The sequence below is a fragment of the Leuciscus leuciscus genome (genome assembly GCF_965113295.1).
Source record: "Leuciscus leuciscus genome assembly, chromosome: 13".
Classification (NCBI taxonomy): Eukaryota; Metazoa; Chordata; class Actinopteri; order Cypriniformes; family Leuciscidae; genus Leuciscus; species Leuciscus leuciscus.
In genome coordinates this window covers 24,389,927-24,417,542 of record NC_138737.1, presented here as the reverse complement: position 1 = coordinate 24,417,542, position 27,616 = coordinate 24,389,927, and the positions used below count along the sequence as shown (strand labels likewise).

At 39.7% G+C, this 27,616-nt stretch overlaps 1 protein-coding gene across 1 annotated transcript; it reads right to left on the bottom strand.

The window, feature by feature from the left end:
• Positions 1-99: 99 nt before the first annotated feature.
• kdm5c (lysine demethylase 5C) lies at positions 100-27,616 on the bottom strand. Its single transcript, XM_082189399.1, is given in 29 exon segments — positions 100-1,042; positions 1,127-1,144; positions 1,146-1,292; positions 5,417-5,616; positions 5,707-5,758; positions 5,854-6,621; positions 7,238-7,360; positions 8,168-8,347; positions 8,492-8,630; positions 8,716-9,101; positions 9,205-9,437; positions 12,953-13,077; positions 13,186-13,367; positions 14,501-14,695; positions 14,815-14,934; positions 15,819-15,981; positions 16,615-16,796; positions 16,883-17,041; positions 17,808-17,927; positions 18,145-18,303; positions 18,976-19,217; positions 19,359-19,479; positions 21,025-21,081; positions 22,770-22,904; positions 24,128-24,298; positions 24,478-24,600; positions 24,726-24,803; positions 25,140-25,290; positions 27,139-27,616. Coding segments are annotated over 28 exon segments (4,734 nt in total). The 5' UTR covers positions 25,287-25,290; positions 27,139-27,616; the 3' UTR covers positions 100-1,033.

Sequence of the window (27,616 nt, the reverse complement as noted above, 5' to 3'; positions counted from 1 at the left end):
ACATTATGTAAATGAACATTTTCTGTTTTTAGTGTAAAACGGTGTCATGTGAACGACCCAGTGGCAACCACCATAAAAGTAATTAAACAGATTCCTAAAACAATTCTAAACTTTTATTTTCTAACAAGAGTGAAAAGAAACAAAGGCAACATTTAAATGAAAATGTTTATACACAAACTCACGACAATGCGTGTCTGCAATACCAATAATAATAATAATATAATAAGAATTATTAGAACCCCAGCAACAATAGAAGATGGAAAAAAAGGGAGTTAAAGTGAGATTTTGTACAGTTCCGTGGAGAGGAAGAGGGGAAGAGAGCAGGTAGCTTAAAAGAGACAACAGTATCACTGAAAGGAAATGACAATGAAGACAGTAAAACTTAGAGGAAGAGGAAAAGAAAGAAAGGACTATGCAGTAACCTATCTTAGGAAAAGTAGCACCAGAACGTAAATGCCTTTGTTTTTTCCATCACACTTTCAAAATATTGTACTAGTTTTATTCACAATGTCGAGTCCCCCTGACAAAATGTGAGACTCGGTACAAAAAGAATACCGGTGTCATCATGGCAGCGATACCAGTCCTCTGATAAACGCCCCTCCTCTGCCTGGCCGTCAAGTGTGAGTGTGTGTGTGTGTGTGAGTGAGTGTGTGTGTGTGTGTGTGTGTGAATACCTGGACAAGTCGTATTATGCAGCACACGGCATTTGCATTAAGAACAGTTTGGTACATCAATATTGTAAAGACAGCTTGACTGCAGGGCAAAACCCATTTTCTCCTTCCTCTAAGAGAACAGAGACCTGCAGCCCGCGTCAGTGAACGGTTCAGGATGAGGTGTGTGAACAGAGGCCAACGGGAAGAAAAACAGGAAAAAGTGCAGCGGTTAGTATGGTGGGGTGCGTCCATTTGATGGGTTGAAAAGAATAATTAATGTGAGCTTATTATGTGAGGAAATGAGCCTGAGCCCTGTGTTTTTCTGTCTCTGTGGTTCTCCTCTCAGTCGCCATCTGCCCCTCCACAGCTTCAGGAAAACATCACCAGATCTGCAAGACAACAGCAAGTCTGTTTGTTTCTGATAGTCCTCACGAATAAAAACGTGTGCTTGCAGTTTGATTTTGAGTGGGTACCTCTGTGTGGATTTGTGGGCGGTGTGTGACTGACGGGTCTTGTCTTCTTGCATTCAGAAGCCTCTGTGGATTTAGGCCCGCCTTCAGTTTTCTGGCTCTTTCTCTTCCTCTTGGTGTCCTTTGACTTGTTGCCACGACCTGAGCTTCTCTGCTCCTGCAGCTCAATCTGATTCACACACAAAAAAGTAAAGTCTGATTATGAGGGACCCAAAATGGCAGCAAAAGAAACATTTCTTGAGCAGCTTGACCATGATTTCAAAAGATTTACAAAGATCTACAATATTGAATCCAACTCTGACAGCTATAATGCTGCTTAACGCCGGGTACACGCTGCACGGTTTTGAAAGTCGTTGGATTGTTACAAGACGGATCGGCGACAGGGGGGGGGTCACACATTACACATGGAAACTACGTTTCACAAACAAACCTACATCTTGTGCTCTCAGTGGCTGTAGGTCATCAGCCCATCTCTCAAGAGCGTATCTTTGATCATACATAAGATGAACAAGCATGACCAATTTACTTTAGATTTCGGGAATTTGTCTGCGATTTCCACAAACCTGTCGGGGAGTGAAAATCGGGGCTAAAATCGAGCAGTGTGTACCCTGCAAAAGTATGGCATGGTCACTGAAATTAAATATATTTGTTTACAACATTGACAGAGGCACTTTCAAACACACAGCCTTCACAAAATGTCACATGACCTTTATTTCAAGTGAACCTTTTAACGTGTTTTTCCCGAGGCTAGCATATTTTTCCAAATGTTTTCAATGGGAGTGCCACATTTTTGAAACGCCAGCAGCGTGACGAGGTGCTGAGCGTCTATTTCACACTGATAACTAGCCAGTTTTTACCAGCTACCGAGAGTTGAAGAATGTTCAACTTTGGGTAAAACGAAGCGCTCATCACTGTCACTTTTTACCCAGCCGTCCAATCACAGAGGAGGGGGGGGGCGGGGTAAATACAACACCGACCAAAGCATCATTCTGCTTGTATTATGTCAACAGATGACAACAAGCGTAATAACGGAACATAACGGAACAATTTACACAGCTAGGCGTTTTCAGTTGGCTAAAAACACTTTGGTGGACACACAGCCTATGTGAGAAGCTGTAATGCTAACGGTTCAAGTAGGTAACAAGGTTAGGACCAGGTCTGATTTCACTAACAGTTGAGGGGCCAGTTGCATAAACACAGCCACTGTGTTAAAACGGTGTCTTAAGAACTAGTTTGAACAGCTACCAGTTATCCAAGGTGTAATCATTCTTTCTTTTTGGATTCCAATCTACCTTTTTATGTAATGAACAAATTAGATGACTAACTTTTTAGTCTAAGACTGGGCATAACTTTTTTTTTAAGATTAGTCTCATGTATCGGTTCATGAAACAGGCCAGAAAAGAGGAAAATAAAAGGAAAATAATAAAACATGAAAAATAAATTAAATAAGGAATGACAATGACATTAAATGACAAGGAACAAAAGAAAACAATGGAAAAAAAATTGTAAGCTAAAGAGAATTAAATGAAAGGAATAGGACAAGAAAAGGAAAAATAAAGAGAAGGTAAAAATAAGAACAGGAAATGGAATGTAAAGAAATGGAAATGAAAAGAACAGGAAAAAGAAAATAATGAAAATGTAGGGAAATGAAACAGAAAAGGAAAAATAAACCGGAAAAGAAAGAGGAAATAAAATGTAAAGCTAAGAAAACGGGAAAGGAAAAATGAATAGGAAAAGAATAAGAACAGGAAAAAGAAAACAAATAAAAACAATTGACATGAATAATAATAAAAGGAAAAAGAAATTAAAGGACAAATAAATTAAAAGAAAATAATGCAAGGAAATGAAAATGAAATGGAAATGGTAAGACAAAAAAAGGAATAAGAAAGGAAGGGGAAAAGGTCAAATAAAAGGAGAAAAAAAGAAAAGCCGCTGCCTGATATAAATAACTATCACTTAAGCAGTGTTCATCTGGAAATTTGATTTCGATTAGCGACATTACATATACTCAGGTACTTATACATAGGCAAAAAAATATATATTTTGACTGAAAATGTTTCCTCGGCCAAACCCCATTCCACAGCCCGCCCACACACACACACACACACACAGTGTAAGAGCAGTTTTCTTCTTGTAATTAGGAGTATAGTGAGTACATGCTATACCTTCACAAATGAAATACTCAAAAGAACATTTGCATTTAAAGAAAGGCCATTTTGAACTGCATTTCTATTATTTCCACACTTTATGAAATGTCAATGTTTTAAATCTAATGCTTTTACAAGACTTGACTCTTTGTGATGTGTTAAAGTTACGCAGATGGTTAATTATATGTATGACTACAAGTTTTTATTTCTCAAATAATAAAAGGCCAACAGAGCTTTTGCCGCAAAGTGAGCTAATATCACAAACTCAAATCAATATAATCAGTTTTTTTAACCTAGCCATTATACCCTGGACATTATATTCAGTGTTTTTAACCTGAACATTATAATAAGAAATAACGCATGTTCCAACTCAATCTGTTAACACTAATAGCATCAGGATCAGAACAAAAAGTGCATTTATGGTAGGGATGGGCATTTCAAGCAAAAAAAATATTCGATGATCGCTGGGAACTATGCGATTGTTATTTGAAAATTGCACCCCTTCCCCATATGCTCACCAGTAAAACGCACTCCCTCAAATTCTGCTCCGACATTACATTTCTCGGTACTGTAGGCCTTTACATGTAGCCCTTAAAGAAAACGCATATGTTTCATATGAATGTTTAAATAATATGTTAATTTTTAATTTCATCTATGTTGATATGAAAAGTGAACAGCATGAGTAAGATAGGATCATTAGATGTGCAATATATCGGGAGACATATGGAGTGGGTCAGACATGATTTTGACCACTTCATTAAGTTTTGTTTTGTTTTGTATAAAGCCTTTCTTTAAAGTGAATTTCGTTTTGTATAAATTGTATCTTAATTTTAATCGATGTTTCATCAACCAATTGCCTAGATGTAATAAACGAGAAGCAAATATAGCAGACAATAATCAGGACATGGAGGCGCCGGTGCGATCACTTGCATTGCTCGTGAACTGGAACGCATTTCATAAATGAACCGAAACTCAGCGTATAGGCTACTTCACAGGCATGAGAAATATATCTATAGAAAGCTTGAAATGTCTACTTTTAAACAAAACAATTAAAAACGAAAAAGAAACAGACTACTCTCTTATGTAATCCGTATAAAATGTTAATTTCTCTCTATAGGCGCGTTCACTACATTTGGACATTTTTGTGTAATTCTATTTATTAAATGTGTAGAATATAGGGCTGTCGCGGTGAAGGAATTTCCCTTGCGGTAATTTTGAGTTATTCATTTAATTAATTAATTATTTTTATTTATTTGTTGCTATATAAATAAGTGTTACGATGTGTTTAGCATGCACAAAAACGAGACCATTTTCAGTAACCAATGTAACCGAAACGCAGGTAATCGTACGCGCTCAGTCGATCTCTGTCATTCACTGTCTGTTTAGGCTTAAGTTCAAATCCACGAAGCCTCTGTACAAATCACCATGATAAACAGTCTTGTTATTATTAGCTTATTTAATACACATGGCACGAAGTTCAAAACAAGAAGGGTATAGCCTTATGAAAAAAGAAAACGTGATTATCGCAGTTGCTCCGGTTACTTGCATTCCTCTGCAGTTGGTCTGTCAGTAGCGCGGTACTACAATATTGCGGTTATCGCGACAGCCCTAGTAGAATACTTTCCAAACAGTTACATATAGTATTATAAATGTTATGTTCAGACGTTCATGATATAAAAAAATAAACATTAGAATAACTTTTAAAAAATGGAGTGAACACAGAGCAGTTTTTCCATCAGCAGGAATTTCCAGGACCCAGATTTGAGTGATTACAGAACGCTTAGAGTGGAGAGAGGAACGTGCTTTCGCTCCACTCCAGGCTTTGATCACACCCTCTCACAAGGGTGAATACACATCGTCTTTCCTTAATTTAAGACCTATTCAAACTAAAAGACAATTATTACACTATTTGAGAAATGTAAGCCTATTTACGGCCTTAAAATTAAGAAAAGTGAATTCAAGACATAAGGACAAGCGGGAACCCTGCAATTGACGGAAATCCGTCGTAAAATCGCTGCAATTAACGGAAATCCACCGTAGCAACGGAGAACTTTAATCCCTGTATACTTACAAATATAACAATTATGAGGCAACAAAAATGGTCCTCACAGCACAAATCTGGTGATCTGAAACTCTCTTCCCTCACCTGTATGAGTGTGTGCAGAGCATCATGGGGCGGCTGTGATGCTGCCTGTAGGATCCTGTAAATGGTGTGTGTCTGGTCAAGCGTGACCTCTAGCAGGTCCCCTTCTAGCTGAAGCTCCTCCAGCTGTTCTCTAGTGGATGTGCTCAGCTCGATCACCGGCCCTTTAAGACACGACACTAGTGATGACAGAGACTCCACCCCTGACAAGAGAGAAGAGCCAATGGGTTAAAATTTAAATTTAAGCAGCTTGATTACTCATACTCATCACGGAGGCTAGTGAACAAACAGACCTGTAACATCATGAGTGTTTGACTTCCTGGCAATTCCATTCTCACAGCCAGACTGGACAAGACGACGAAAAAAAAAGAAGTTTTACAAATATGTTTGTATGTTTACATTTGTTTGAATTCATGAATGTTACAACTGCACCCCCTTACCGATGTGCCATTGGCAGCCTTCTCTTCACTCTTTTTTGGCGAGTTAACATCCTCCGTCAGATCGATAACTCCATCTTCCGTTTCCTCAGAGTCAGACAGCACAATTACAGCATCCCCGTTCCATTTCTTTTTCTCCACTGGTTCTTCCTCTTTTATACTGACCATTTCCTCCTTCACTTGTTGCACACTCTCTAGCGCCCTCTGTACTTCTGGAGCGTCTAGTGCCTGTTTGGCTCGACCCTGCCAGTTAATGGCTCTCTCTGTAAGACACTGTAACGCCTCTCCCTCTGGCAGGCGTACAGGTAACCTCTGCAGTGCCACCAGCAGAGCTAGAATGGTTTCTAGCCGTGGCCGCCGGGATCGTTGGCACCGCGGACAGAGGAAACGTGTGTTCCAGTCCCACCAGCAGAGGGGCTTTGTTAGATGTGTGTCGGAGGAGCCCAGCAGTGGTGGAAAGGGCACACAACCTCCGTGGAACCAGTCTTTGCACAGATGGCACCGGTGAAGCAAGGGGTGGGGCGGACCATTGCACACACATACTGATTGGCTAGGGTTGAGGGAAGGGGCTGAGCCACCATTCAGCAGTACAGGACTGTCTGAGTCGAGGGGCGTATCTGTCTCCATAGAGTCACTCTGTTTCCTTTCCGTCTTGATGCCGTTCTGGTCACCGTTTGCTCCTTTTTCCACACCGGGTTTAGTTAAATTAACCTGCTGAAGACGAAGAAGGGCCTCTTTCTCCAGACGCTCCCCCTCTTTGAATGCCATTACCTGATATTGATAACGTAAGTCACATAAATATGAAAAACTCAAGTTACAATGCGATTGGGAAAAAAATAGAATTATCTAGGCTGTGTTCCAAAACCTAGTGAGCGGCCTCAGCATCCTAGAGCCAAAGGTATACATACGTAAGTTCCTTGCACACGAAGTTAGAAATTTCTACACGTTAAAAAATAAATATGACCTCACGTTGTCTCAATCACGTTTACACACTGCCCATGGAAATTTCGTCCGTCATAAATATCGGATCAGGTTCGATTTTCTGCGTCTTTCGCATCCGTAGCAAGCACTTTGAGAGGTGTTTTGACAATTCAGAGCCACCGTATGACGAATACAAAAAAACGCATTCAAAGATTTTGGACTCGGTGTGCAAGGACCTTTAGTCTTAAATTATGGCTAAAACGAGGCATCTTTGGAGGCAGGACAGTTAAGTTACTAACCTTTTAGAACAACCTTTGTATCTGAAGTGTACTTACAGTATGCCTTAAAATACTACCTCTGTAGCCAGCTCACTAGGTTTCAGAACAGAATTTTGGCCATACACAAGAGTCAGAAAAAAACTGGTAGTCAGATGTATGAACACACTCAAAAGGTAACAGTAACTCACGATAGCTCCTGGGTCTCGAAGGTCCTGAGCAGTGAGACCTAATACATTGACATCAGAATCTGCTTCTGTACCCAATGAGTTCTCCTCCCTCTTCTTGCTCTTCTCAACACATGGGCACAACACCTGCACAGAGGTGAGGGGTAAAACATTGTGGTGTAAAACTAAATAATTACTATTTTTAATGTAAGAAAACTTGAATAACATGATTACAGAGACAAAGGTTTAGACGGCGCCTTTTAAGGAGGAATTAAGGCCCTTGTATACTTCACACCAGTTCGTTCTTCAAATCCGCTTGATGTCATTTTGAACAAAATCAGGCCAAAACAAAGTTTGTTTCAGTTTGCCAAAGCAAACTTTCTGGAAAAGTTCGCTCCCCTACCATTGGTCCATGAAGATTAGGTAGGTGTGCTCTGGGGCTCCACTTTATTTGTTTATTAATATATATTTATTTATTCTGTTCAGTCCGTTTAGGTCAGACACCTGTGAGTAAAAATAGTATCACACAGGAGAGCTGCTTTATAGTAGAAATTGAAAGTTGTAATTCTAATTGAAAGCAACACTGAAAATGTTTTTCATATTTAATACTATAAAGCTGTTGCTTTAAAGCAATCTATTGTATAAAGTGCTCTATAAATAAATGTGACGACTGGAGCGCCAAATTGCAGTGCAGGTGCAAACACATCCACATCCTCAGATGCTTTCTTAAATCCACAACGAAAACGAGTTATTTTTTGATTGAGAGGAAAGTGCGCAGCACAAATTTACATATTCATCTACATGCCATTCCCAGCAACGTAGGCGGCATCGGGGTGTTCGCTAAAAATATACCATTTCTCAGGTAATTCAAACTGCTTTTCATCCCAAAGCAAAGAACGAAAAGAACTTTGCCATGAATATATCAGGGCGTTTAGAAAGCATCAGTGTGTTCACCTCTAGCAGACTGTGCTGGCTGTTCTTCTTCAGGAAGGTTTTGCTGGCTTTCTCTCTCCACGAGTGAGCGCTGGCCACCTGCAGCTCCAGCTGCTTCAGCTCCTCCATCTTCACTGGCAGGTCCCGCCCAATGGCCACCAAACCCTCCAGGTCATCCAGACACGGGTAGTGCTCGCCGTTCTTCTCCGCAAGAGATTAGAGACAGAAGAGACATTCACACTTGGGTCACAACCTTGGGACAACCCTGAATGGCCAAATCATATTGATTTACCATTATTTGCAACATCAATTCCAGTTTATCAGAATAGGTTAAATAATTCTTACCTGAATTTCCTCTAGATCCGTGACCCAAGCGCGAGCTCGGCTTAGGCAGGCCTGCAGGGACAGGATGTTGGGCAGCTGCACTGGTATTAGCTGAGCCTCGTTCACGATGGCCTCCAGCGTCGACAGATGGTGTTTCTGCCTGCTCGCAAGAGACAATTGAGAGATGAACATGGAGGCTGTATTAGTGTGGTGACAAATTGTACCCCTCTCTTGAACCATCTCACCTGTCTTCCAGACAGATCTGTGCCTTCTCCTCCCAGCGCTCGGCTATAGTCAGTAGCTCTTGCAGTTCAGCCATGGCAGTCTCCACCGATATGCTCTGTGGTACGTTACAACCCGCCTCCATCAAGTTCCTCAGCACAGCTAGAGTCACCTCGCTACCCTCTGGCCCTAATGTTCTCCTGACCTCTCCCAGCCAGCGACCCTGCTCCTGAAGCCCGCTCAGGAGCTCACATGCCGGGGCAATAACGGGCAACGACGCTCCCTCCTCCAGCAAGGCCTGGATCTCGCTGGCCGGGGGCAGAGGAGAGTCCTGCTTCCACTCGCCCTTGGCGCTGTTAACTAGAGCTTGAGCACGGGAATCAAACTCCTCTATCTTCTGCAATAACGCCTAGAAAAGACAAGATGTGGTTACACTGATGGCTAATGCATGCGGTTGACACCTATTAGGCTAATGTGTTATACGACATCTTTAGCCTATTTCCCCTCCTTACCTGCACTTCCTGCTGCGGTTTCATAACACAGGGCAGGTTCTGCATGGTGTCCACCAACGTCCTCAGCTCCTCCAGACTCATTCTACTGCTCTGGCTGTTGCTGAGGAGCTCTGTGCTTCTGCTCTCACACTTGTTTATGTCTGTGAGGACAGTGTTGAGGCGCTGGAGCAGCTCATTATTGGGGAACTTCTTGTCAGCTGCCTCTTCTTTTAGAACCTCCAGTTCTTTAATGTCTGAAGTGAGAAGAAAAACATGCATTCGAGTTTTAGGCTTTTTAAGCAATGAATTTGCATGACTTTTCCAGTTGTTCATTATTTAATAGGCAGAAACTGTGAGTAAATCTGTATTAAAAAAAAACCCCTAATACTTAATCCTTATCCTATATTTTTTTTACTCACAATTTCTACCTATTAAATAACTTAGAACTTGACATAACTAGAAACATGTTTATTCATTATCAACATGACTATGTTTTAAGATTTTATTAAAGGGATAGTTCACTTTGAAAAAAAAAATTGGTATGTTTTAGCTTATCTCAAGGGCATCCAAGATGTAGGTGTCTTTTTTTCCGCAGTAGTTTCAATTTTGATATTTTTAGGTCAAACCGTTCTTGTCTGTCAGTCATATAATGCAGGTCTATGGTCATTATCTCAAAGAGCATGCACAGAGTCCAAATTAAAACAATTCCCCATCGTCCAAATTAAACAATTCCCCATCGTAAGTACACATTGATGGCCTAAGACACGAAACGAGCGGTTTGTGTGAGAAAACAAACAGTATTTATATCGTTTTTACCTCTTGAACACAGCCACGTCCGAGTGATCTGAGGGCGCACGCGCATCCTGCTGTGTGACGTGTGCGCAGACTGGTGCATAGATATATACACTAGATGTCGCCTTAAAGACATTCGTTCCAATGAACTGCCGTAGACAAGGCGACATCTAGTGTATATATCTATGCACCAGTCTGCGCACACGTCACACACCAGGATGCGCCCGCGCTCTCAGATCACTTGGACGTGGCTGTGTTCAAGAGGTAAAAACGATATAAATACTGTTCGTTTTCTCACACAAACCGCTCGTTTCGTGTCTTAGGCCATCAATGTGTACTTACGATGGGGAATTGTTTAAAGGAACACTCCGACTTTTTGGGACTTTAGCTTATTCACAGTATCCCCCAGAGTTAGATAAGGCCATACATACCTTTTTCATTTCTGTGCGTTCGGTAAGTGTTATTTGACGCACCCACCGCTAGCCTAGCTTAGCACAAAGACTGGATGTAAATGGATAAGGTAGCATACTAATCTCAATAAGTGACAAAATAATGCAAACATTTTCCTATTTAGCGCAGCACACGAGACGCCCTGTTGATGGTTCCGTAAACAAAACAAACAAACTCTCTGCTCCTCACCACAGGGCGTCTTGTGTGCTGCGCTAATCACTCCGCCCAAGTAGCCACTCCGCCCAAGTAGCTGTGCTCCTACGCCTAGTGAGAATATAGTTCCCAGTATTTATACGATGAAAAATGGTCTCTGTCTCATATAGCCTTGTTATTTGTACACGCTGTGACTATACAGATCACAACACATAAATAGGAAAATGTTTGCATTATTTTGTCACTTATTGGGATTAGTATGCTACCTTATCCATTTACATCCAGTCTTTGTGCTAAGCTAGGCTAGCGGTGGGTGCGTCAAATAACACTTAGGCTACGTTTTTTTTTGCAAGGCCGTTCACATTTCCAATTAAATGCGACCTTTTGTGATCTCCTGTGTGAACGTGAAATGACCCAGAAGTGACCCGCATGCGCAGAAGAGTACTCAACGGTCAACGACGTCACTTGTTGTTTGCGGAAGTAGCTAAACTTTAACTGTGATTCTCTCTCTCACACACACACACACACACACACACACACACACACACACACACACACACACACACACACACACACGAGCGCGCGCAGCGACCGTTACACAAGAGCCAGACAGCAGCCGCTGACCTATCTAATATCAGATTCAGCACAAATAAGTTAACATAACGTATATATAATGGCCGTGGGCTTTTATTTATTTATTTTTTAATTAACGGGCTCGTCGAGGTCGACCCGTTCGGCAGATTTACCTCAGCTCGACGAATATGCAGTCCGTTTTCAAACCGACGACTGCTTAAACGCAGGATTATGACGTTTTTCGTCATAATCCTGCGTTTCGTCGCATAGGGGCAAAAAAATCGGAATTGGGTCGTTTCAGCCTGCAGTGTGAACGTAGCCTTACAGAACACACAGAAATGAAAAAGGTATGTATGGACGTATCTAAGGCTACGTTCACACTGCAGGCTGAAACGACCCAATTCCGATTTTTTTGCCCCTATGCGACCTGTATCTGATCTTTTCATGACAGTCTGAACGACACAGATCCGATCTTTTCAAATGCGACCCAGGCCACTTGGGTATGTGGTCCCAAATCCGATACATATCCGATCTTTTGAAATGCGACTTCAGTCTGAACGGCCAGGTCGCATTTATCCGACCCGCACGTCATTGATACGCGAAAAACGTCATAATTCTGCTTTGAAGTAGTCGTCGGTTTGAAAACGGACTGCATATTCGTCGAGCTGAGGTAAATCTGCCGAACGGGTCGACCTCGACGAGCCCGTTAATAAAAAAAATAAAAAAAAGCCCCATATATATACGTTATGTTAACTTATTTGTGCTGAATCTGATATTAGATAAGTCAGCGGCTGCTGTCTGGCTCTTGTGTAACGGTCGCTGCGCGCGCTCGTGTGTGTGTGTGTGTGTGAGAGAATCACAGTTAAAGTTTAGCTACTTCCGCAAACAACAAGTGACGTCGTTGACCGTTGAGTACTCTTCTGCGCATGCGGGTCACTTCTGGGTCATTTCACGTTCACACAGGAGATCACAAAAGGTCGCATTTAATTGGAAATGTGAACGGCCTTGCAAAAAAATCAAATTTTTTCAAAAAATCGGAATTGAGCATTAAGCCCTGCAGTGTGAACGTAGCCTAACTCTGGGGGATACTGTGAATAAGCTAAAGTCCCAAAAAGTCGGAGTGTTCCTTTAATTTGGACGATGGGGAATTGTTTTAATTTGGACTCTGTGCATGCTCTTTGAGGTGGTGACCATAGACCTGCATTATATGACTGACAGACAAGAACGGTTTGACCTAAAAATATCAAAATTGAAACTACTGCGGAAAAAAAGACACCTACATCTTGGATGCCCTTGACGTAAGCTAAAACATACCAAAATTTAATTTCAAAGTGAACTATCCCTTTAAGTAACATGATTTTTCCAGGTCTAGAAATCACACTTTTAAAATTAGTCTCTAATCATATATCCATGGTTTTCAAGGCCCTGGTTCATCAAAGAAAACAAACAAACAAAGTTGTTGAGAAGGTGAATTAAAATATATATATAAATATATATATAAATATATATATAAATATATATATATAAATATATATATATATATATATATATATATATATATATATATATATATATATATATATATAAAGATTTTTAGTTGCTTTAGCTTGTTTCAATACTGGTTTTGTATATTTTAAATAATTTTAAGTCTTCTTGAGGCCACCTTGGACGTTTGCTCCAGGTTCCTGGTTGAGATCCATTGGTTTAAGACTACATAATGGTGGACTTTGACATTCCCAGTAGGACTAATAAGAACTATTTGCAAATGCAGAGAGATAGTTGCCAAAGGGAATGCAGTTACCTATTTTGTTGCCTTCTTCCTGTTCTAGAGCTTCCTTCACACGGTTGGCCCACGAGTCAAAAGACTCAGCGCGAACTTTCAGCCGATGCAACATGGCCAAGAGTTCGTCCAGAGTATAGCGATACCTATAAAGAGGAGGGACCGAGAGCACATAAGACACTCTGACACATAAGACACACACTACTAAGAATGTCATTAGTAAGAACTCACAGACAGGCACAGTATTGGTTTACCTGAGGTAGAGTTTTTCACTGGGGCAAGAGCAGAGGTCCTGTGCATGGTAGAGGCAGACAAGACACTCTGGGCAGTTCGAACATGCCAGGGCTGAGAGGAAGCAGGTGGTTTTACATTTGTCACACTGCCTTTCATCATCAGGCAGTAACTCGAAGGCCTCCCTTTCAGCTTCCTTAATGCCCTGAGAGATGACACCACAATACAAAAGCCAGCAACTTAATTTATTTGTGCGTGTTTGTGAGTGATGGTGGTTTTGATCAAAGAGCAGCTGTCAGGTGTACTTATGCATCATGACCATTGGTCTGATTCAAAACCTAGCAAGATGCCAACTTAGCATTTTGGACAGGTTAATTATAAACAATGCAGGAGCATTTTAACAAAAACATTATAAGGTGAATTACCTGGAGACAGACAGACAAATATGCAACAATTTCCTCATGAACAACACAAAACAGAAGTTCAGGGTTCGTACACCTTTTCCAAGGTCAAATTCAAGCACTTTCAAGGTCCATTTTAAAGCTTTTTCCAGCACCTTACACCACCGTAAATTACAAACACCGTAAAAAAGTGATTTTAACAGTAAAAGACTGTAAACATGCTACAGTGAAAAACTGGAAAACTGTAATGGTACATGTAATGTAATTTTACTGTAAAAATACCAATACATTGTTAAAATTATTATTTAGTGTTTTTATCACATTAAAAGAGATAATGCTATAAACTGCCAAAATTGTGTTTCGTAATATATAGCAGAATGATCAGATATTTAGAAAAGATAAAATTATTATTACATTGCCAAGACATATACATTTATCTACTGGAATAGAGCAGTGTAAATATTGCATAAGGCCATCTTCAACCTTCCAGTAGGCTACTTGTATGACACTCCATCTGACATGATTTCTGTTCAGACAACGACTGTTGTTATGCGCTGGGCTAACGTTTGCAGGTTTTCATTTGCGGGTAGTTAACGTTACAGTTACTGTGCTGTAACTTTGGCTATGTTCACTACTAACATTACATTATCACACCAAGTACTCTCAGTCACTAATGGCTCTTTCAGACAGGACGCAGAATGCGCTGCGCTATAAAACCCATTTATTTCACTGGCTTGTGCCGCACGAGGACGTTTGATGCTGCGTCGACCAAAGCGGAGCGCAGCATTAGTGAGCTTCCGTCACTCTGCTGTGCTTTACTTCCTGTTGTATATTTTTATACTCTGTTCAAATTTCTAGATCTTTTTTTTGATAATTGTAGCAAAGTCTCCTTACCCACATGTTTTCCCTCATTCTGCAAACAAATCATCCCACTTACCCTTTCCAGCAGGCTTTTGCGTAGTTTTCTCTCCTCTTGTACAATGATGAACATCTCCCTGTGTGTGGCGGCAGCCAGGTTCAGATCCAGCTTCTCTGGGCAGGCCGCCATCTTGCAGGTGAGTTCCTCATGAGAGAACACACAGTAGCGCCTCAGCCGCCGGTAATGCTCGATACACGAGCGCCCTGTGGGCAGCTAGCACAGAGACAGGAATAGCTACAGCCTCAGTAACACACAACTGGTAAAGTATATTTAAAAGGTAGTTCTTCAAAGATCTAAATCAAGGCGTAGTTATGCGTGCTGTATTTCATTACCCAGTCTGCAGTGCAGAAGTTGACCGCTTCTGCAAAGTTATATCCCTGATTGAAACCGCTGTGATAAGCTCGTGGAAAAGTGATGACGAACTCCCCTGCACACTGATTAGTCCGAACCACCTGTCAATCAAAAGATGTATTACAGCCAATTAATAGTTTTTATATGATATCACACCCTTATAAGAACACCCACCTGGAGGGCAAAACAAGGCTTTCCTCCATTGCCCACAAGTTATTTTTACCAGGTTTGTACTGAGCACTAATGTAGTAAGACAGTGATATTAAAAGACCAAATTCAATATACACCTTATTAATGCGTACTATGTACAGGAAAGCAGACGAACCTAGAAATATAAGCGTAATGCACAGTTTCTTGTTAAGCATTTTTAAATAGAAAACCATTATAAAGACCTCAACCACATAGCGTGTTGCATGTGAATTTTTAGTGATTGAAATACTGCAGCGGATGCTTAATATGGATCACACCAAACTTGCATTTTGTTCAATTGTGGTAAAGTTTTTCTACTGTTGAGAGGTGATCTAAATATTTGTTGCTTGTAACAGATGGAAAATTGACAGCTTTGTGCTGCAGTTCTATGGATGTTTTGTCTCCACGTCAGTCACCTGACTGAAAACAATGTGTTTTGAATGCCCATTCACACAAAACATGACATTTTGTATATATAAAATTTATATATCCTTTTTTCCCTCTTCAGGACACACACACACACACAATATATATATCTATATCTATCTATCTATCTATCTATCTCTATCTCTATCTATATCTATATATATATACACACACACACACATACTGACAGGCCATCATGAAGCAGCCCTAAAAGACATATCAACTTACCAAAAATAGCTTTTATAGAATTTCATTGGGTTTTTTCAGGCCTCATGACACATTTTACACAAATTAGTGGCTTAATAATACAAACTCATTACCTTAAATACACTAATGATAATGAGTATGTGTGAGTGCGTGTGTTACAAACCGGCACTCCGTGACTCATGAGTATATTCGGGTTCATGATGGTGACAAGCTGGTGGAGCAGGTCTGGCTGACACTCAAAGAGCTCAGGTGTGAGTTTCTTCATCACCTCCTCTAACTTCTCTGCAGATGATGATGGCACACCATACCATGTTTTGGGCTCACCCCTAAAAAAAGAGAAATTGACAATACACACAAACGTGGTCACTAAACATGCCTTTCCAACAAATTGTACTATTAAAAGAGAAGACAAAGAAGTTGAAGTGCAAGATATTTTAGGAAAGTCTTTGCAAATAAACGAAGAACTGACAATTTGTTAGTCATATTATCAAAAATGATTACCATTTAAAATAACAGTTTTACTACATAATTCAATTCTATATATTCCTTTGATAGATAAGCTGCATTTTCAGCTGTCTTCAATGTCACATGATCCTTTAGAAATTATTCCAATATGTTGATTTGTTGCTCAAGAAATATTTATTATCATCAATGTTAAAAAAAGTTGTGCTGCTTAATATTTTTGTGGATATTTTTTCAGGATTCTTAGATGATTAGAAAAGAACAGCATTTATTTGAAATAGAAATATTACAATGTTGCTGTCACTTTTGATCAATTTAATGTGTCACTGCTGAATAAAAATCTAATTTTCTTAAAATCTTATTGACCTCAAACATTTGAACAGTAGTGTATCATGTTAAAGTGTTTATAAAACCGTGTACATTTACCAGTACAGCTCCATTGTAGGAGCCGAAAGATGCTACATAGTATATTACATAAAAGCCTCTTTATGCATTACCAGTGTAAATAGTTGATAGAGTAACTCCAGTGATCCTCTATGTGCCAACAGAAAGCGGAGAAAACCATGCCCACATACAGCCATGGCACCTTCATGCCCGAGATATCTGCATTAATGTGGCACAATACTGACTGCTCCAACACTGGCATAACGTTCAGATTCCAGCCGCTGCGGGCATATTTCTGCAATAGGAAAAGGATGGAGAGCTTAATTTTCTCTTCTTGACCAAAACATTGAAAAATGAAAAGGGGGGAAAAAAATTGCAAACCTCTTCCTCGTCTGTTAAGAGTCTCTTGCCGTTGTTAACGGGAAAACCACTACCAAATTCCTTTGAGTGAATGTCTGCACCATATTCTACAGTAACGTCCTCTTCAATACTACTAACCAACCTCCAAAACTCCTTTTCGACCAGCTCTGTGGGTACCATCTAAAAAAAACACACACAAATAAGTAAAGGACCAATTTAGTGGTCAATGACTACGTTTACATGCTGTCAAATATCGGGTTATGGTCGGGTTAAGGTCACTATTTGGGTTTCTGAAACATTCAGAATAACCCGTTTACATGCGTGAGTAGAGAGAGTTACTTCTGTATACATGGAATTTGTAATCAATTGGCAATATCCCGATGTAAACGGCGACGCACGGTTAGCGTCTGGACGTACGGACAACGTTAAGACGCAATGTGCGTCATTTCCGATTCTTCTTCCTGTATCCAAAGGCAACAACAACAGCAGCAGCACGCGGATAATGAATAGTTCGGGGCAGACAGTGATCGCCTTTGTTTGCGCTTTCCTCCTCTCTCCAAGAGTGGGGCTGTGCTGCGTCTCGCCATGTTTACCTCTACTTCTTGTTTACTTCCGGTATACTGCACGCGGGTTTTTGTATGCGCCGTCTCTACTCAAAAGACCAAGATTCCTTGCGAATAGAACATCCGCAGAACACAAATCAATGTTCCTTTTGATGGGGATATGCCGATACGCGTTTACATGACCAAATATTCGGGTTAGAAAAGGGGTACCCCAGGGATCATATCCGGGTTTTTGACATGGCCGTGCGCGACCGGGTTATTGCTAATATCCCGGTTTTGAACGGGTTATTGGCTGCATGTAAACGTAGTCAATGAAATCAAATGACTTGTGCACTGTGTCTGTGTGGTCTCAAGATTGAGTAAGGTGAGGGAAAAACACTCACATGAACAGGCATGTTGAAGTAGTCGGCTTTAAAAGTGTCGGCCATCTCACCGAAGCTCTGTAACGTATACTCTCGCGTGGCCTGCTCGAAACCAAACGCCTCTGCTGGCTTTTTACACTCCTACACAGAGAAAACACACATTTACCGGTGATTACTATACCAAGAGCAATAAGCAGCAACAAAAATAAATAAATAGATCAACAGTCACTTAAAAAGCTTAAACTTAAACATATGCAATTGCCCAAAATAGCCCTACTTTCTGTAGTATTTTTTCTACCGAAACATCCCGTATAACACCAGAATAAAGCAAGTTTCACTTCCATCTGGTCTCTCTCACCTCTGCTATACATTTGGGACAGCGCCAGTTGCCCTTGGGTGGGTCTGTGAGAGGAGGTATCAGGCAGAACGTGTGATAATTATCATCGCACCCATCACAGAGCAGCAACTTCTCGTCCTCGTCCCCGCGTCCGCACATCCGACACACAAACGAGTCCATCTGCCAGAGATTTCAGTTAGTGCATGCAAAAGATCACATTCTTTAGTCTAAAGTTAGTCAAATCAAACATGTTGGTTTATCTTAAAATAACATCTGGGTCAGATTGGAAATTATCACTGCTGTTGGTGCAAAAGACATATGCGTGACATACTTGGCACACACTAGGTAGGATTACATATACTAATTTGTCACATATTTGTTTACATGTGTAGTACATGTATTCCAAACAAAACTTCAGCACAGTCGCTGCATTCAGAACTGGATAAAAACAAGTGCAATAATGTCACGGGAGCTACCATGAGTTTGACTCATTTTTGCCTTGCTGTCAGCATTCTTTTTAGATACGTCAGAATATATAGTAAATATCCTTCACTGACCAGTTTGTAAGATGTAAATATAAACATTTTTACTTTCATAAGATGTAAAGCATAAGTAAACATACACAATACAAGGTATTTTTGAATTCTAATAAGAAATTAGTCAGATTCAAGCGTTTACATAGTACATTTTTTACTACACTACCCCGTCCAATCAGTTCAAAATTTAAATTGGATCTAGGCTTTTCAGTCCGATTCCGCCATCAATCCAATAACTAACAGATTATTTGCTTTCATGATGTGCATATAGTCACTGATTCATGTCTCAGAAGCACAAAAGTACTCTCAAACTTACAAACTGTGAGCTATTGAGGTTGCGTCGGAGTCTCATGGTCATCTTAGTGCAGGGTTCATCGCCGGGTTCATTCGAATCGCCAATGTGACTTTTGTCATCATCAACATCCTCCTTGATGATGAGATTTGGGGGTGGTGGAGGAATGTCTGGATCTGATTTTGTGACCGGCGTCTCTCCTGGTTCATCCTTCACGGATGCAGATGCAACACTGTCCCGCACTATTACCGTCTGCGGCAGTTCATCTAAAGAAAGGGTTTATTAACTGCATATGCACATTTATAAAAACATAACCATATATTAAGGAACTACATTTCAGTTGAGCTATTCCTATAATTATGTCATGATCACTAAAATGTGTGTGCATCAAAACTGCAGACACAAACCTTTCTTTCTTGTCTTGTCTCGAGCTACAAGACCCAGGCCCATCATTTTAGGTCCAGCCCCATAGATCTGTAGTTTTTTCAGCTCAGGGTTCTTCTCTATGTCTTCTTCTGTAGGCTCCGGCTAATGGGTGCAAGTGAAAGACTGTAAGTGAACTACAGTGACAGAGGTGACGAAATATCTCAGAGGGTTTTCCTTAAGTTAACCCTTTCTTTATCACTAAAAGCCACAGTATAAAGCTTGTTTAGGATGGAACATGACTTCCACTAAACACAGCTTTTTCCATGAGGGATCCTTGATTGTTCATGCTATCAGGCTATTAACGTTCCACTACATTTCTCATTGTGGTAAAGCATCAGGAATATTCGCAAAATATTTTTCCTCCACTTTTCTTAAGTCTTAAAATAATTTGTTGATCAAACTGATTGAAAACCACAGATTTATCGATATAAAGCAAAAATGGTTGAGACAGCACTGCAGACTGATAAAGCAAAAGCAAACATGCATAAAGTTAGTTTTGTGCCAGACTTGATTGCTATGAAGAGGAAAAAAACAATTATTCATTTAAACAATTAATACTGAATGGCATTTCTAAACGGCTAAGTCTGTTATGAAATGACCGACTGCTGAAAGGGCTGGGCAATAAAGCGATGTCTTTATTCAGGTTCAAAATATATCTCTATATTTTAGGTGAAATACTCTACAATATTTCAGTTAAAGGAACACCAAAAAGCCCATGTTGCCAAACACATTCAAAAAGTGTAATACGTTAAAAATCGACAAAAAGTTTTCCACACTGATTTTCCCTAAACAAAACAGCAATATTCACATACATATATTTATACCTAAACAGCTAACAAACTAAATTTTAACCACTAAAAAAATGCCGCACAGGGACTTGAGTTCTAAAACTCTTAATTGAAAATAACTATTTAAATTATTAATGAAAAAGAACTGAATGTACCAATTTTAAATTTAAACAAGATGCCATTAAAATAACTTTCTTATAGTTCTCATATTTTGAAAAACTTGTCTAATGACAGTCTAAGGATCTGCAATATTGATAATGTGGCTTAATGTTTATTTCAGTAAAATCACAGCAAATATATCACAAATATTTATAATATCACCCAGCCCTAACTGCTAAATGCCTTAAGTACGCAGAAGCACATGGATATAAGCAGCGTTATGACCAGATTAACGTGTCACGTCAATCACAGTGTTTCTTTATGTTCTGTTCCTGAAACCTGTGTCATCTTAAAGCAAAAAACAACTCATTTTAAACTAGCTGCAAGATGAACCAGCCATTAAGAGAACAGCAGTGATAACATGTTATTGCATATCATAGATTTGAAGTAATATGCAGGCCAAAGAGGGGCAACCAGTCCACCACCAGAGGAAATGTAAGCAAGCCAGCATTGCTAAAAGTGTGGCAGACAAGGGAAGTGAAATGTGAAAGATGACTGACAGACACTGAGGAAGATGGGATGGATGCACAAAGAGATAAGCAAAAGCAAGAACTGAAAGAAAAGAAACAAGAGTGAACGACAGCAAGAGGCCGAACAAGGGGTTTTTGAGAGCATGAGGAAACATTAGCAAAGGAGAAAGAAAGTGAGTAATAGGGAGGATAGGAAAGAACAGAGGGAGCGAGAGAGAGCAAGGCAGTACCGAGGAGATGTTCTGAGAGCCAGTTGTAAGAGGGTGGTGAGTTGGATCCTCTGGACCCTGCATGGGGAGACAACAACCAAAACAAAATGGATTCCAGAGAGAGACAGAAGGAAAAAACAACAACCATGTGCGACAGGACAGTCTCAATCTGGGGATAGTAACGTATTAAAAATGTGTGTTTTTTAATGTCTGAGGTGATTTAAATTTCAGACAAAATATTAAGGGAAAAATCAAGTCAGCATATTTGAAAATGTACAACTGTTCAGCCTCAACAGTTTTCTTTGTTGTATTTGCACATGATTGTTCAAAGGATAACAAACTTAACCATTTATTTAAAATAACCTGAAAAATATTACATGTATACCAGTGAAAAGTTTGGACACACCTACACGTTCTTTATTATGATTATATTTGACACATTTTTAAATAACAGAAGAAAGTCTAAGAGTCTTCACTATGAAATAGCACAAGTATATCAAAACTATGTATTGGACTTCTTTGACAGCCCTGCACACTTTGGACATTCTCTCACCCAACTTTATGAGGTGTGTCCTGGGATGATTTTATATTTTATTAAAAAGTACCTATGTTGGACACTTTCCATGCACTATGCAGGGTCCCAAATACTTGTTATAAAATAATAAATAAGTTCTTTAAACATTTTTGAAGAAATTAATATGTACACAACTTTTATTTGTCTACAAAACTCATAAGAAACATTCAAGCAAAAGGCTTTACTTCAAAAGTTAAGATCTTGAAGTGTGTCCAACTTTTTCCTGGTAGGTTGTTTTAGTTCTTTTTCATGTTTGAACTAGGATGTAAACCAACAGAACAACTGGTTTAGACAAAATATTAAGAGGGGAACGGACATTCAAGGAATGGGGGGCAGTCTCATGAAACAATTACAATTGTTTAATGAATCAGAAATTAGTGAAGGAACCACAAAAGGTTTTCGCTCAACTCTAAACCTATGAAGATGTCTGCAGCTGATACTACAGATAAGTTTAGTATCACTAATGCTATGAATCCATTGACCACGCTAATGTAATGGGCAGGCAAATTAAAAAGCCAAACACCCGCAAAATAAATGCTCAGAAAATACTGCATCAATGGAAATTATAGGGATGAGAATTGCATTAATATATAATGAAAATGTATGGTTATGGCCAATGGTTTTAAAGAGACAAAGCGTAATGACAAATGAAAAGCAGAAAGTGATAGAAAGAAGAGAGAGAGGGATGAGGGCAAGATGGACAATGCTTTTTTTTTTTTTAAAGCACAGGAAGCAAAGCATGCTGGGAAGCGCCTTGAGAGCATGGTCAGTGCTGATCCAAAAGCGCTCACACATCTCATAAAAGCACATATTTGGATGGATCCATTAAACCCTGGACAGTTATACATCCATTAAAAGGAAAAGATTAAAGTCATCAGTATGCAAATTAAGATTACACTAGTAACTCTTTGTTAATAGAGCATACTGTAAATGTAAACACTGATTTTGACATAAGTGATATCAATTACATTTATTTGTAAAGGTTACACATTAAATTATGCTGTTTTTGAAAATCACTGCACTGGCTTTTTTCAAATCCAATTTATCATCAAATACTTTTGTCACTTAAATGACTAAATTAGCTAATGAAGAGATCATTTTCTATCACAATAAAATTACAAACATACAAACAACAGTTCAATGACGACAAAGTTTTAAAAGTTAACATGCGCAAACCAGAAACATCACTCACCTCAGGCTGAAGACGATTGGCTCGTCGCCCATAGCTTGTTATCTTGGATGGCGGGACTGATTGGCGGAGAGGAATGGAGTGTGGTTTGTATTCCCGGTCAATCTCATCACTGTCAAACGGCCTGGGTTTACATGGCTGGATATGCCGAACACATACGCGTCAACCTTACACTCATAATAAGGGCTGTACGTCTTTTATGACCACATTTATGTGAACCATTTCTGATCATATTCTGCTTAAAGGCCTGTTCACACCAAGAACAATAACTATAAATATAACCTTTTATAAACTATCCTCAGCATCTCCACTTACTCTTTGGGGGATGTCGTGGCCTAATGGTTAGAGAGTCAGGCTGGTAACCCAAAGGTTGCGGCTCAATACCGCCAGGAAATGACTGAGGTGCCCTTGAGCAAGGCACCTAACCCCCAATCACTCCCCGGGCGCCATAGCAAAAATGGCAGCCCACTGCTCCGGGTGTGAGTGTCCATGGTTTGTGTTCACTACTCACTACTCCTAATGTGTGTGCACTAATTTGGGTTAACTTCGGGGCAACATACTTGGCCTTCACATGTCACTATAACAATAACTATATTAGTGTCCACACCAGCGGATGACATAGTTGTTTATTCTAAGTGCGCAGCAGTTTTGTAGTCTTCCGCATTAAATGCTTAAGGCGAGATCTTTAAAGCAGAAAGGATTCTGATTGGAAAATAATTGTTCTCCAAGTGATTCCAACGATACCATTTCTCTGTGCCGTTATCGTTATAGTTGTGGTGTAAACTCTTCAATTTCTTCATAATTTATAAAGATTTTTAGATCTACATCCTCATCTGTATTTCTATAGTTATCCTCCTTGTTGTGAACGGGCCTTAAATATTTATATTTTGTAAAATACATTTACCTGCACCACAGAATATTCCTGTGCACATATTAAGCATATTCAAATAAACTTGTATGCACAATTCTTCCTGTGATTCTCTTACATTATTTTGGACAGTAGACAAATAACAAAATTTTGATTTTAACTCTTCTTTTAATGACGGTAAAAATACAATTATCGATAACTTTAACTGCCTTTAGCAAACAGAATTACCTTTGTTTGAACATGTGCCGAAATGAATGTTTAGTTACAGCAGGCGTTTCAAATAAGGCATTTACCCAAAATTCAAATCAATACAGGCATGTTATTCAGGTTAATGTATATACCTAACGCTCACATTATCAAATTCTGAATATTAGAATATCTGTGTGCATGTAAACACTTTCAGAGAAACATTATTTTACTGTAGCTCTTACATAATGCAAAATGAGCACATATTTTCATAAAACAGCCCCAAAAAAAAGGTCAAACACTGTACCGGTAAACTGGCTCCAGACTGGAACATCTCAAATGGATAGACGATCCTCTCATAGTGGGACCTCAGGAGAGAGCCAATGTTTTTGCCAGGAGGATAACCGAGTTTCTGTGCCACGCGTGCCCAGCGTCTCTCCTTGCTCACTGCCTCAAAACCTCCTTCGTCTGTCACAATCTACCACACAGGACATACAGCATGTAAGTTATGGACTTACATCAATGCCAACCATCATGTCTTTACAGTTTATGCTGTTTTAAAGATCAATGATATACTTAGGACCATCTTGTTTGCCTATTATCAATCAAATTACATTAATCAAATCTGTCAATTCCATAAAAAACTGCAGTATTGACCTTGGCCAAGCTGAACAGATCTAGAATACGTCGTTCTATGTTGGGGATCTTCAGGGAGGATCCCTGGATCTCCCAGAACTTGGCAATTCTGTCCAGATAATTGAGCTTCACTCTTGTCTCAGCCTGAGAAAAAAAACAAAACAAAAAAAACAGATGTGTTTCACTGCTTAGTCAACATAAGAACATGTGGGTCACGCTTCATGGAGTAAGACGGGTAGGTGATGAGTTCAACAGGATGCAGCTCTGACCTCAAGCTCGTTGAGCCTTTGAATACGTGGAGTGAAATGGAAACTGTCCACCTCCACGGCAAATGGTGGCTGCCAGTCCTGTAATAGAAAGAAAAGTTAGTTTGCATGTGAATATTTTCACAATGACATAACCATAAAGTGATTGTTCACCCAAAAAAGAAAATTCAGCAGCACACAAATGATGATATTTTGAAGAATGATGGCACCCAAACAGTTTAATTGACTGTTGACTTCTATTCTGCAGGCTAAAAACTCTCTTTTCAACATATCTCCTCAGAATACAGTCAGTCTTGCAGGTTTGGAACAACATATCTTCAACAGAATTTACTTTTTGTGGGTGAAATATCCCTTTAAGCATGTAGAAAAATAACTATCACATAGTAGAAGAAAAAAGAAAAAGCATGAGATGATTACGGGAGGTGGGCGAATCTTGCATATTCCAGACTTTTCTGCTATTGGGCGGATTTTGGCGATATATCCCAGTGGATCTGCAAACTCCTCCCATGACGGTTCAAACACTGGACATTCCGGCGGCGGAACAAACTCCTCCCCTCCATCCATCGCTCTGAAAACAAATAACTCAATTCAAGTTAAAAGGAAATGCACAAGTTCACTTAAATCAAACACTATATCTTCTAAATCAACAGCAAATACAATCGCATCGGCCTTCAACACAAGCAGAATTAATTTCTGCATAAAACAATCATATACATCATTCTTGCTGTTGCACTGAAGTGAATTTGACATTTTACTGAAATCATTTTATTATTGAGGTCGAATTGTTTTCATTCAATGTTATAAATAGATCAGCAGTTTTTGCTAATTCATGTTTTTAAACAATAATTATCCATGAAAGCTTTTGACACGTAAAAATAAAGGTTCAGAGTTTGCCATATTGACACCATCGCTAGATCCATATATAATACCAGCGCAGAGGCAAATGTGTCAAAATTAAATTAAATTAAACTACATAAACATGGCGGAACAGGGTTTGCATCTATTAAACTAAAGTTAGGGGATGATGCATCCACTGAACTTATCAGGAAGTTTAGCAGACAAAGGAAAAGGTCCTTCCACAAGAACACTGGTCAAGGAACTGGAGAACAGAAACTAATTTCTTAGAAGGACATATAGAAATGCACCTTATTTCATTTCTTTTCTGAAACATCATATCATTTCTAACTTCATAAATCCCCTGATTTTGACCTTGTCTTCCTCTAATCTCAGACCAGACAAAATGGGGGAGGGAGTGAAACATTGTTCATTTAGGCCTTGCCAGGAAAACATAAATAGCCTGCATATCACCAAAACTGTGCCTTATAAAACAGGAAAATGCCTCGTATGACACAGGCCTTTCATTTAGTACTACTTACAAAACCTTGTTTATACTGGTATCTTCCATGTTATGAAAACGACAACAAAAATTGATCACGTGACAAAAACGGTTCACACTTCATTTCCCAAGCTAAAAACGATGACATTAACTTCTCGTTTTAACGGGTTAATCCTGACAAATGAATAACATGAATATATGTAATAAAATGAACAGGATCTCCACCGGTCTTGCTCAAATTATGTCCCACTCAGATTACATAAAGTTTAGCCATTTAAATCAAATAGATGTTTTTGACAATGGCGTGACAGACGCCAAACGTTAGTTATAAATAAAATAATGGTGGCAGTGGCTGTCTCTCAAAACATAGTTAGCTCTGCCTACCTAGACAAAAGACATTAGAATTAGACAAAAACACAATAAAGGGGCACATATAACGGTCAAAACTGCTTTCTAGGGTACACAGCACACCAGGGTTTGAAAGACAGTCATAATCCCAAATTTCCTGTAGCTTTAGCCTGCTAACCGGCCTCAACTCGCGTGAGATTCGAAAAAAGCTTTTAAATTCACTGATAATAGTAAAAAGACCAAAAGAATGTGGTGAATGGACACTTTTTAGACGTGTCTGTGAAAATTATGTGTACTTGGGATTTGCTTAGAAAGCAGTTTTATAGAAGTAGCTGGTTAGCTGTCCGGCTAATGATCAAAACAATAAAGCCTCACCATCCGTGTGTAAGTAAGTTAGAATCACAACAAATCCAACAAACGATTAAATTGACGTTAAAGGTTAAACGAACCTCAACATATCCAAAAGTATGAAGACTTAACGTTAAATAGATTATAAATCCAGTACGAGGGCCAAACATAAGGACTCAACCCCAAGGAATGGCTGAGTTGTGGAAACGCACACCAGGTGGAGATACTTAACTTGTCTTGGGTCGCAGGTAACGTTAACGTTATGATGTGTGACATTTAAATGGACCATCTGATCGTCTATACCAGGTAAAACATAAACACTTGCGCTAAATCGATATAAATGTAGCCATCAGTGCAGGTTGAATCTGAACAACACAGTCTTACATTTTTTTTTGCACTTGGTCTGAGTTCTTCTTATTCTTCGGTGTCGCCTGAGCCCGGTGTGTTTTATTATTTGTGTCTTTCGGGGTCTTGTATGATGATGATCACGGGGTCTATTGTTCGGCAGAGGGTCAGTCTCTGGGTGGCAGTGGCTCTGCGGCCTCCTCGATCAGCCCATCCCAGCACACACACTCTCATACACTCTCATACACACTCTCTCGATCGGTTAGAGGGATGATGATCGCGGAGATCTTCTTTTCTACTGACTCCAGAACGTCCCGCGTAAGTTGACGTTTTCTTTATAATAACCACTTCGAGCGCGTGCGCAAAATACACGTTTCCAATGTTTTCTTTCCTCGGCACCTATCCACAGTTCATCCTGTCTGAACTACACGCCATCTTGGTTTCATCACGACCTAAGCACAACTCTCTCAAGATCCATTGATCTCAATTGGGAAAACACGCACTTGACTGGATGCGA